Genomic DNA, 12,291 nt, shown 5'->3' on the forward strand with positions numbered 1-12,291 from the left:
GTCCAATTCTCCCAGTTATATTTTTCCCTTTTAATGTTTTGAGGCTCGATTATTTCAAGCCATTTTATTACATAAACTGCACAATCATAGCTGAATACCAAAAATAAATTAGCAAATTAAAATAGGACAACAAGAGAAAACACAAAATTTTCACAGAAAAAAATTTATACTCTGTTTTTCGGCCTACAATGTTGATGTATGACGGTTTAATTTTATAATCATCTTTTTTGATAGATACCCCCGGCATATAACCTCATTCTAGAAATCACATACCCCTAAAAATAAAAAACAAAACAAAATATAAAAAAGACTAAATTTAATACCTGATTACACCCAAAGTATCTCATAGTACACCTTATTTTAAACATAACTACAACCAAATATTAAAATGCAAACAACAAATTCAACTTAGAACAAATTTATTAAGCTTCATGGGGAGTGACACTTCTTGTGATATGGGTCAAGGATACAAAATTTTTTCTTTCTAATATCAGCTAACTATATCCACCAATGCTTCCCATAGCAAACAGGTGCAAATATCTGAAGTATGTCCACATTGAACATTATTTTAGATTAATTGGCACATAATGAAAGAATTGTGATAAGAAGATTTAGAAACGAAAACTTACATAGATAGGATGCCAATTTTTTCAGGTCCAAAAAATGTATGAACATTTTGTAGTTTTGAATGTCAAACTGCTTTATTTTTTGCATGTAAGAACTCGCCACCGTTATGATTTCCAATAGCCATGTTATGTAGCATTTGTGTAACACCGAAAGAAATAGTTATTACACCTAATATATTACATAAACATACCCAAAATTGAGTTCAATACACCTTATCACAATAGTAGGAGGGAAGACAGTAAATTTATTCTTCAAATATTCTAATATTTTGTTTGTTCAGAATCAGACACATAGCAGTGACAATCTAAAAAAATAAAATATCCAAATTAATTACATTAATCAACATTGCAGTCACAGCTCATAATAGAATCATTAATCTTATTCTAATGTTACCTTAGCTTTGATATATGTACTAGCTTTTAGAGATGCGAAGTGAATTTTTAACAACTGCATTAGTTGTTAGGCATTGAGGATGCACATTGGCTCCCACTCATTAGTACTTCCATCCTCGTAGCTCTTTCGATGTGTAGCCCAAAATGTAGCACTTTTCTTTCAAGTCAGCCGACAATTCCGTCCTCTTTGCAGGAGTTTCAAACTTTTCAAAAAATTGGTCGGCATGCTGCTTTTCGAGTCGGGGACTTTTATCCTCTGCAAAATTCAATGCTGCCGCATCCCCAGTGTTTGTAATTTGCTCCACCAACTCCTCTAATTCTTCAATTAGTATTGGCGTCTCGGGACCTTTTTCCTTCTCAGATCCCGATCGCCCCTCCTGAGTCAGTGTTTCTTCCTGACTCGAATCAATGAAGCCAAGGCTGAATGAATGGCGCTGGAACTTGTTTTGGTACATAAGATGTTGTGTTGGCGATCATCATCAATGTAGCAGTGGCTTTAGGGGTTAGATTACTGCGTGTTGATATATAAGATACTATAAGTATAAGAATAGACGAGTGATATCGAAAGAGAGTTATATTGTGTAGAACTTACATTTTAGAAGGAGCTGCTGACACTGTGGGTATGCTTTCAGCAGGTTGCTGGAGTTGTGGAGTGCTGTAGGGTTAGAGAAAATGATTTAAATTATAAAAGAAAAAACCAATTACAGCTCAATTCAAATGAGATACACTAAAATAAGAAAAAAATACACCCAAATAATAACCAAATACACCCGGATATTATTCCTTACCCTTTAATTGTTTCTTCGCTAATTTTCTTACTTGGAGACTTTTAGGGGGGATGGTTCAATTTGCATAGGACTTGCTACTATTGTCTGCGACGGAGGCATACATACTTGAATCGGAACTCTAAACAAGACAAAAATAAAATGTTAAAATACTCCCTTAAAATAGATGATTAGAAAGTTGAAATTTAGTTGTAAAACTCACATATCAAGCGGTTCAAATTGTGAATGTGTCTCCATCCGAAAAATGATAATCTTTTGTTTAGATGGGTCACTGACTGATTCTTCTTCCAAACCTAACCTGAAATCCACCAAAATAATGTCAAAATACACCTGAAGTATTGAAAAGAAACACATACTCTATTTTTTTGAAAACTTACATAGTTGCATTTTTTTCTGTCTTTTCTTTCTTGAATAAAACATTAAAAGGCTTTCTTTTATCTTAAAAAATTTATACAAAATTAGAAGCAGATGGTAACAAAAGAATTAATCAAATGGCATTAGAAACAGAAATTACATGCTATCCGTGAGTTTGTTTACACTGCTTTGATCTGTTTGTGTTTGAAACACAGGATCATTTTCGCTTCCTAAGTTTACCTCCGGTATTCTAAGCACAGAATAAACATATTCAGTAAAAATACTATTTAATTAAACCAGGATCTCAAAATTCTATCAAATAAAGAATCTTACGTTTTGGATGAATCATAATGAGCTTTCGTCGATGGGAGCCCAGCTTCCTTCATCCAGAGAAAGCAAAAACAATTATCAGTAACAAAAAACACCTTAAAATCAGCAATATACACCGAAATTCAACATACCGTACCCCTGTGTAGCCTTTTCATTGGTTTTTTCTTTTTTGATTCTCTGAAGAATTCTTCTATTTCTTCAATTCTTACATCAGTTCTCACAGTACATGCAAAAAAATATATTAACAAATAAAATTTTGATGATAAAGGGTTATATAGCTTTACAACGTATCTTACACATAATAGGATTCAATTTGTTGTTCAGAAGACGAATCCTCAACAATGTGCTTTCTTTTTTTGGATTGCATCCTCGAAATCAAAAAAATATGAATCAGACAAACATAACAAAACTGATAATAAAATACTCCCGAAAGCAGTGCATACTTTTTGGGTGGAGTCTGAACTTTTTTTTTGATTTTTGTTTTGTTATTGGTGACGATTCTTCACTTCTGAAATTAAATGAGAAACACTCTATTAATACATCAAATTTTATTAATAAACAAAAAAAGCAATATAATGACAATTTCAAAATCTTAATCATCATCATATTCACTTCCACTTTCTGAAAAGGAATCCTCCACAATCTGTTTCCTTTTTCTGGATACCATTTTAGAGAGCAAACAATCATTAGCAAAAAATACTCTAAAAATGACAAAATATACCCAAAACTATTACTTACTTTTTTGTTGTCTTGGTGGGTTGTTTCTTTATTTTTTTTTTGTTCCTCCGAGTCTTATTCAAACATAGACTCAGAGAAAAAAACAAATTCACTCTCCAATTAATCACTCTCCGATGAACTTACCTTCTTCTTTTTTGTTTCTTTTTTTCTTTTTTTTTTTTCTTTTTTTTTATTTTCTTCAATTTCTTTTTCACTTCCGCTCTCTTGACGATGCCTTGAAACAGTTGAAACGTTAGTTTATATCATCTACATAAATAAAATACACCCTAATTAGAGAAAATATTCTATTCAGTTACCATATGACCATCAATTTCTGCTCTAATCCTTGCAACCAGTAGCTCCCTATTCAAATGGCTAACCCAAGGCAGTCCAAGGATTGCTTTTCTTTTTTTGTCTGTATGTTTTGTTAGATGAAAATATACTATCATCAAGGCATAGAGGCAACCATCAATCAATTTTTAATTTTTTTAAATGGTAATTAGTTATGCCTTTGATGATGAAATTGAGGACATGGCTGCCCCAGTTGCACTCTGTTATGTTGTTCAGTCGAAAAATTGGAGCCATATGGACAGGAGATACTTTGTTTATGATAGTTGGCAACAAGAACACCATTTGAATATAGAGAATGAAAATTCTCCTGAATATTATGCAATCTTGATCGTTGTCAACACCGATATCCATCATCTGATAAGTCAGATTCTTTAATATTTTTCCCTGGATCCTTCTAAAAATTTCTTTGTTCTCCTTAAAAACGTATTTAAAAGTCAATTTTTTTGAGAAATAGGTCTCCTATAAAAAAGAAAACCAATTTCACTCCAAATCACTTCAAATGCACCCAAATACCAGCCATATACATAAAAATTTGTTTTCTAATTACATGATATCAGAATAATATATTACAAAGAATAGATTACAAAGAATGTAAGTATAAAAGTTTTTTTGTAATCAGTTACCTGATACATTGAGGCCAAGGACATCTCCTATTTTTTGGGTTTAATTTTCAACAAATTGTGCTTCGTGTCCAATTTATTTTCGTCCAAATTAAAGGAATTAGCCAATTTCTTCAACAGTTTGTGTGGCACATTCATCGGCGAGATGTGCATCAGACCATCAAATCTTAATTTTTGAACGATGGCCTTTTTTGCCTTGCTCATTTTTTTTAACTTTTCATTCAATAATCACGTGGAGCATCTCAAATCCTTGGTTTGTTGTAAACAAAGCAAAATGAGAGTCATTTAAATAAGTTATATTTATACTAGGAAAAATTGACACACCCAAATATCAGCCACATACACGCAAATACCAGCAACATACACCCAAATAACTGCTAGATATACCTAAATACTAGCTCAAGCACAAGTACAACAGCACCAGTCAACCAAACATGTATACAATGACACTACAAGCTCAAGCACAAGTACAACAGCACCAGTTACACTTGAATACTCTTGATATATATACCGGACACATACACCTGTATTTTTTTTGGATTACATGACATTATATGAGTTCAAAATGATACTTAAGTTCAAAATATCACTAGAAGCACCAGTCACATTCGAATTCGATTGATATACACTAAAAAATCGGTCATATACACCCAAATATGAGTTCACTTGAAATATAGTACAAAGTTTATATGTATACACACTCACTTCAAAATATGCAAACATGCACAAAAACGGATGAAAAAACACGTTGAATCATTCACTAAAAGTATGTAAAACAGTATAACTGACTTGAACAGTTTCACCAGAAGCGTAATATCTACTTTAAACCAAGAACATGTAATGAATCTACTTAATAAAAGAGAAATACAATGATATAATGCTTCGCCTTTGAAATCAGAAAGAAAAATCTGAAAAACCTAGAAGATTAGTGAAATAGTATCTAATGTTTCTTCTTTCTTTTCAGTATTTTTTATGGCAATTTTGATATTTGCTTGTTGATTTCGTTGAGTGTTGGTGAGGAGTTTGAAAGTTTCTTTAGAGTTTTCGAATGTGCCTTGAATCTCGACAGTTGTGGATTTGAACGAAAAAGAAGAAGAGTCATTCATAATGGTGAGTAACGCGTTTTGGAAACGGTTGAGTGACGCGCGTGTTTAACACGTTTGAGTTGGGTGAGAGTATTTTTTGTTTGGCTTGACCCAACTTATAAGATTTGAAGTCAAAAAGACTTGTATGTGTAGTATAATTGTTTGCTTAATTATATTGTATATCAACTACCTATTAAAAATAGAAAATTAGGTTAAGGACTAATTCGTCGCGGTACTGAGCTCCATTTAAGGGTTTGTCACTGGCCAATGTATTGCTGCATGCACAAAGCGGGATTCGAACCCCCGACACTTGCTTAAGCCTACTTTTTTCTTTCTGTATTTTAATCGATTGATAATGAAAACAAAAGCCTAAGTAGTACGAAGAATATATTAATATATGGCCCAATAGAAACTCTATCATTTGAGTTTTTTTTTTCTTTTTTTGGTCCGACTGTTTTAGGATTAATTATTTATTTTGGTATTGAAAATGGGTCAGCTAACTAATTTTGAAGGTGAAGATAAGATGGACCATGTTATTCAAAAATTGTTTTAGCCCAACGAGTTAAAAAAACTTGAGAGGGTCCCACATCTCTAAATTTAAATATTTAGTTTAAAAGTATTGCCAATTCTTGACCAAAAAAAAAAAAAGTATTGCCAATTGAAATCCTACTTTTTTGTATATGCCAATGTTTTTTTTTGGTGACTTTTGGATATGCTAATATGCAGTAATGTAATTCGTTCATCATTAACAAACTCTTAAATTATTAGATGATTAAGATTTTACCAAATTAAAAATATTTCATAAAACCATTTAAAAATTTTAAAAGAGGAATTTTTATCTTTTTGTTTCTTGCTTTTTTTTTTCTTCCTCTTTAGTTGCGACCTTCTTGCTCTTTTCAATCCTTCCTCTTCCTTTTCTTTTTTTTTTTTGTTGTGATTCGCTTTTAATTTATTGGTCAATTTTATAATATTTATTATTTGATCTTTAACTTACTTTTTATAATAAATTTTAAATATTAAAAAATTATTTAATTTTATATTTTTTAAATTAAATATTAATCTTTAATTTTTTATAAGTTAGACATCACCTTTTAAATACTATAGTAAATTTTTTAAGTGTTTTATAAGATGTTTAATTTGATAAAATCCTAACTATTGATCAATTTAATGGTATATATTAACTCGCTAGTTTTCTCTAAAGTATTGACATAATTTAGAGGAGCCGGATCTAAGTCTCTATGTTCCATAGTTGGTCTTTTTGGATGGATATGGATTATAAGATTTTTGCCTATTTTACACGGTGTTATGAAATCTGAAATCAAATAAGGAAAGTTAGATGGAGTTTCAAGCTTCAACTTTCAACCCAAGTTTTCTCTGGCAAGAAACTATGTATGCAACTATTGTGAAAATTTAAGTAAAGTTATCAAATTTATCAAATTATTTAAGGATTTTTAAATATCAATCTCACATAAAAATATTTTTCTTCTTAACCATTTTAAATATAATAATTCCTGTTTCAGACTTTTAGTTTTTTATTTTACTATTATTTGAAAACAAAACATTAAGTTGAAAACGATGTATCTACTTTTGCGATAACTACTGCGAGTGAATTGTTTAATTAATTAGTTGTTGAAAATATTTAAAAATAATGATTAGATAGTAAAAGATGGCGTAAGATACATGTATAAACATGCAAATCAAATCCAATTATGATTTATGAACATTCAGAACTTGTTAACCAAGCCATTATTTGAAGATAAAATTTAAAGATTTGACCTAACCTCCTATTTCAACGCAGTTCTCCCGTTTTTTCTGAACCAATCACAACCCTAACTTCTCTCTCATAAATATTTAAATATAACTCCCTCTTTCGCATCGCAACCCTTCATCCTTCTTCATTCCAACCATAACCAAATCAGCCGCACCACCACCACCACAACCACCGCGCACAACCGCACCATGGGTCGCTCCCATGTCCTCCTCCTCTTGCTCCCCCTCCTGGCGGCGGCCGTCGTGGCGTCCGCACTCGACATGTCGATCATTGACTACGACGCGAAGTTAGAAGCCATGACGGAGAGCCACCTGATGAACCTCTACGAGTCATGGCTGGTGAAGCATGGCAAGATCTACAACGCGTTGGGAGAGAAAGAGAGAAGGTTCGAGATCTTCAAGGATAACCTGCGGTTCATTCACGAACATAACAGCGCTGGGAACAAACCCTACAAGCTTGGCTTGAACAAGTTCGCCGATCTGACCAATGAAGAGTACAGAGCCAGGTACCTCGGCACCAAACCCCGCAGCTCCTCCCAGCAACAGCGATTGCTCTCTGGCAACAGGAAGAGTGACCGTTACGCATTCCGCGCCGGCGACGAGTTGCCTGCTTCTGTTGATTGGAGGGAGAAGGGTGCCGTCTCCCCCGTTAAGGATCAAGGCCAATGCGGTTAGCACATTATATCTAGGGTTTAATTTTGATGCTCTATAATATTAATTCCCCTAAAAAAAATTGGTTTTGTTGTGAAGGGAGTTGTTGGGCATTCTCGACGGTTGCTGCGGTGGAAGGGATCAATAAAATTGTGACGGGGGAGTTGATATCTCTGTCAGAGCAAGAGTTGGTGGACTGTGATAGGAGCTATAACATGGGATGCAATGGAGGCCTCATGGACAATGCATTCGACTTCATTATCAACAATGGAGGCATTGATTCTGAGCAAGACTACTCCTACCATGCTCGTGAAGGTGTTTGTGATACCAATAGGGTCGGTATATATCCCTTTCACTCTATCCATCTAATTACTATTATGAATGTCCTAAACTAAATTGGCTTTTTGTCAGAAAAATGCTCATGTAGTCACCATAGATGGTTATGAAGATGTGCCAGAAAATGATGAGAAAGCGTTGACCAAGGCTGTTGCACACCAACCTGTTAGTGTTGCCATTGAAGCTGGTGGCAGGGCCTTCCAACTTTATCAATCTGTAATGTTATTCTACCTTACTTTATATTACATTACATAACTCCTCATGTGAATAAGATAATAGCTGAGATATTAACATGTATATTCAGAAAGAAATTTAGTCAAATATGTGAATACTAGCCTTTTTGTTTATCAAATTATCTAACGATTTTTTCGATATTTTGTTGATTGGTGATGATGATCAGGGTATCTTTACCGGCATATGTGGAACTGAACTTGACCACGGTGTTGCCGCAGTTGGGTACGGAACAGAAGACGGTAAAGACTACTGGTTGGTGAGGAATTCATGGGGTTCAGGATGGGGCGAGGAGGGTTACATCAAGCTGGAGAGAAATCTTGCAAATGGCACAACCGGAAAGTGTGGTATCGCAATGGAGGCATCATATCCAATCAAGAACAGCACCAACCCACCAAACCCTGGTCCCTCACCTCCATCCCCAGTCAACCCTTCCACTGTCTGTGACGATTACTACTCTTGCCCTTCTCGCACCACTTGCTGCTGCGTCTTCGAGTATGCAGGATTTTGCTTTGGATGGGGATGCTGCCCTATGCAATCCGCCACTTGCTGCGACGACGGTGCTAGCTGCTGTCCTCCTGAGTTTCCCGTCTGCGACACTCGCGCCGGAACCTGCAGATTGGTACGTAACTGTTATATGCCCTTTCTTCTTTCCTTCTTGTTTTTGTGTCTTAATGTTCCTTCATGCAATGCAACAGAGTAAAGATAACCCATTCGGAGTGAATTCCTTGCCACGAACACGTGCTACAAGCACTTGGACTCAAAGGAAAGCTGCCATGAAAGACTGCTTATTGGCATGAAAAAAAGCCAGTGGGAAAATGTATATAGGGTGGTGCCGTGGTGGTGCTTCGATACGGTGTTGGTCTCTCTTTTGAAGTATTATTAGATGGTTTAATACGTTTAATTAATTAAATTGTTTAATGTACTTAAATCATTCTTATACAAATATTTTATGTCTTCAAGTCCGATCTCTTTGTTGCTTGGGAAGGAATTTAATTGTAAATACAAATCCATTTTTCTTTTCTTTTTCTCTTTCCTCCGTTTATCAATTCTGTCTCTCTTTCATTTTTAATTGGAAAGAATGGAACTTATTAATAATTGAGCAACAGTTCTAAAATACATGAATATGCTACTATATATTCGCAGAACTCCATTACGGAGAAGAAAATTCTCAATTTATCAATATTTTCTCTAATTTACCGAAGATATTTTTGATATTTTTATTTGAATAAATACCTTATTAAAATTATATATTAGTGTAAATTCTAATAGATAAGTTAAGAACGATTAATCTCTTACTAATATATTTTAAAGTATGCAAATCCGTTTTCTATATATTGCAAAAATTCATCCAATTGATACTACTTAGGGATTTTTTTATAGTGATATAATCGTAAGTCTACCATAAGGACAAAATGTATTTTTTCTTAGTTAAATTATCCCAGCATTAGTCTCATATTTGATAGTTATTCATAAAATGTCAAATAGGAATTGTGTATCATATTTTAAGATTTCGAGCCAATTAATTTTTTACCCCTTATATATTAGATAGGATAAGAGTCTCACATGTATAAAGGACTAAATCAACCAAATATGGTGAATTTTTTGGTGTAGAATGGGAACAATTCTACACATGTAAAAATGCGTTGGAGTCAATAAAAGATAATTTCTGGCACTACACAATATCCTTATCTGATGTATCACGTAATGGGTTTAGGTAAGAATTTGTTAATTTTGTTTAGGTGTGAATAATTAACTGAATAATTAATTTAGACTAATTGTTGGACTTATAGATTAGCTGTTTGGACTATAATATTAGAAGGATGAGGTGTTTTTGACAGATTAAAATGTCTTTTAAGAATATATATATATATATATATATTTGGTTAATTTTGGATCTTGAGATGTAATAGCATATGTGAATAATACGTGAACATCCAATAACTCGAAGTAAATACTTAGTGGTATATATATGATTTAGGTGGATCGAAAAAAGCCTCTCTCAGGTGATAAGTAAATTTTCAGTTTAAAAAATATTATGTTAATACTTGTCCATACATATTTAATTATTAGTAGTTTAATATTTGAAATGAATTTTGAGTATGTAATCTAAATAAATTATTATCAAGATAAATTTATTAAATAAAAATAAAATTGATTACGTATTTTAAAGTGTGAGAAGGGTGATGTGTAGTGCAAAAACTTTCTCTTACTTTGACATTTGTTGTACAAATCCAATACATTTCTATATGTGTAGAACTGTTCCCCCATTCTATACCAAAGAATTCACCATCAAATATATATAGACTTAAATTAAAAGGGTATGTAAAAGTTTACCGGGTGAAAAAAAGGTAGTGACTTTGAATTTGAGACCAAACCAGAGAGAGACAATGCCTCATTAAGGTAAAAATAGCTTAAGATCTTTAAGATAATTATTTTGAAAAATAAATATTTAATATATATCTATCTAAAAAACTTATGTGGTAATTATTTATGTGTATGATTTTAGTTAATAAAACTCTACATCTAAATCATAATCTCAATTAAATTCAACCAAATTTTAAATATTTTAAATTTTTTTATTATTTTTTAATAATAATAATTACTTTTCGTTAAGTTGGAAGGTTCACGATAAGAGAGGAAGCAACCAACAGCCAGTGGATGAGGAAAATGGATCATTTCAATTTTTTTTTAATATTTAAAGGAATAAAGTGTGATATCTCACCATTAATTTTATAAGTGAAATAAAAAATAAATATAAAAAAGAACAACAACAACAAAAGTAACTAGAAATAGAAGAACAACAACAACAAAAGAACAACAAGAACTCAAAACTCAGAAAATCATTATCATCTTCAAAACTCTAAACTCAGAATTCAGAACTTAGAAAGAACAATGAATAATAAAATCAGAAGAACAACAACAACAAAACAACAAAAACTAAAAGAATTGATAATCAGAAGTAAAAGCAGCAGATTTAAAAGGAACCAGAAATCGCCGAAGAGCAGCGACAACCGACGACCGAACAAGAAGGAGGAGCAGAAACGGCGAGCGGCGCGCGACGTCCACCCTCGCAGATCTGCGGGGCATCGACGTCGAGCTAAGAAGAGGAATAGCAGTGAGATATGGCGGTGAGATCCGGCAGAGACGACGAGGATAGAATGACGAGGAGCAGCGGCAACGGCAGCGGCAGCAAAGAGCAATGGTGGCGGCGACAAAGATTAGAAACAGAATAAATTTTCAATCTCTACATTAGGACCAACATCGTACTTAATCATAATATTAATGAGAAAGTATAGGGAATCAATGGAATATTTGTACAATGTGTACAATGGAGGTTTAGGGAGTATTAGAGATATAATCATTAGTATTATCTTTTCTCATCAGGCGAAACTTTTAGGATGAGTGGTATCATGACATGGTATTAGAACTCTAGATTCGAAAAGTCAAAAGTTCGATTTTTGGTGAACCCCAAAATCAATTTGAGCTTTTGGGATGAACGACATGACCTGAGATATTTATTATCCTAATAAATGATGTTCATTTTGTAACTCAATAACACATTATACACTTAGACTATTGAATCTCTAACAGTACTCAATATTAATAATCCTCCTATTATTAGAAAAATGCTAGATTTTGATCTCCAATGAGTTGCCTCATGCGGAGGAAGATAAATAATAATTGTGAAATGTTCAACATAATCTCGTCTTTGTTTTCGTCATCGCCATTATTATTATTATTATTATTGGTCTATCTTTTTTATTTTAAATTTCTTGCATATATATATATATATATATATTAAAACTTATGCTACCAAGTAATGTGGTAAACGTCGATTAATTATATGCTGAATAATAACAATATTAGTATATTACTGCAGCAACAATGAAATTTAAAAGAAAATAATAATGTTCAAGTCTCAGAAAATGGTCAATTATGTATTTATTTGGGTGTTATTAAATTAATAAAAAGGATTTTTATTCAATAAAAAATATTTTTTATTTTTTAGTATATTTACAAATTTTTAATAATAAAAATA

General features: G+C 32.7%; 1 protein-coding gene across 1 annotated transcript; it reads left to right on the top strand.

Annotated features, from left to right (window-relative positions):
- Positions 1 to 7,145: 7,145 nt before the first annotated feature.
- Positions 7,146 to 9,213, top strand: LOC107467272 (cysteine proteinase mucunain-like). The gene is made up of 5 exons (XM_016086313.3): positions 7,146 to 7,701; positions 7,782 to 8,017; positions 8,094 to 8,234; positions 8,419 to 8,871; positions 8,948 to 9,213. The coding sequence occupies exons 1-5, from the start codon at positions 7,221 to 7,223 to the stop codon at positions 9,047 to 9,049; spliced, it is 1,413 nt and encodes a 470-aa protein (XP_015941799.2). The 5' UTR covers positions 7,146 to 7,220; the 3' UTR covers positions 9,050 to 9,213.
- The last annotated feature ends 3,078 nt before the right edge of the window (positions 9,214 to 12,291 follow it).

The sequence above is a fragment of the Arachis duranensis genome, chromosome 9, assembly GCF_000817695.3.
Source record: "Arachis duranensis cultivar V14167 chromosome 9, aradu.V14167.gnm2.J7QH, whole genome shotgun sequence".
Taxonomy (NCBI): Eukaryota; Viridiplantae; Streptophyta; class Magnoliopsida; order Fabales; family Fabaceae; genus Arachis; species Arachis duranensis.

Coding starts and splice junctions, on each gene's coding strand:
- LOC107467272 (XM_016086313.3), top strand. CDS start 7,221: ATGGGTCGCTCCCATGTCCTCCTCCTCTTGCTCCCCCTCCTGGCGGCG. Junction 8,018..8,093: donor GTGTTTGTGATACCAATAGG/GTCGGTATATAT, acceptor GCTTTTTGTCAG/AAAAATGCTCATGTAGTCAC. Junction 8,235..8,418: donor CCTTCCAACTTTATCAATCT/GTAATGTTATTC, acceptor GATGATGATCAG/GGTATCTTTACCGGCATATG.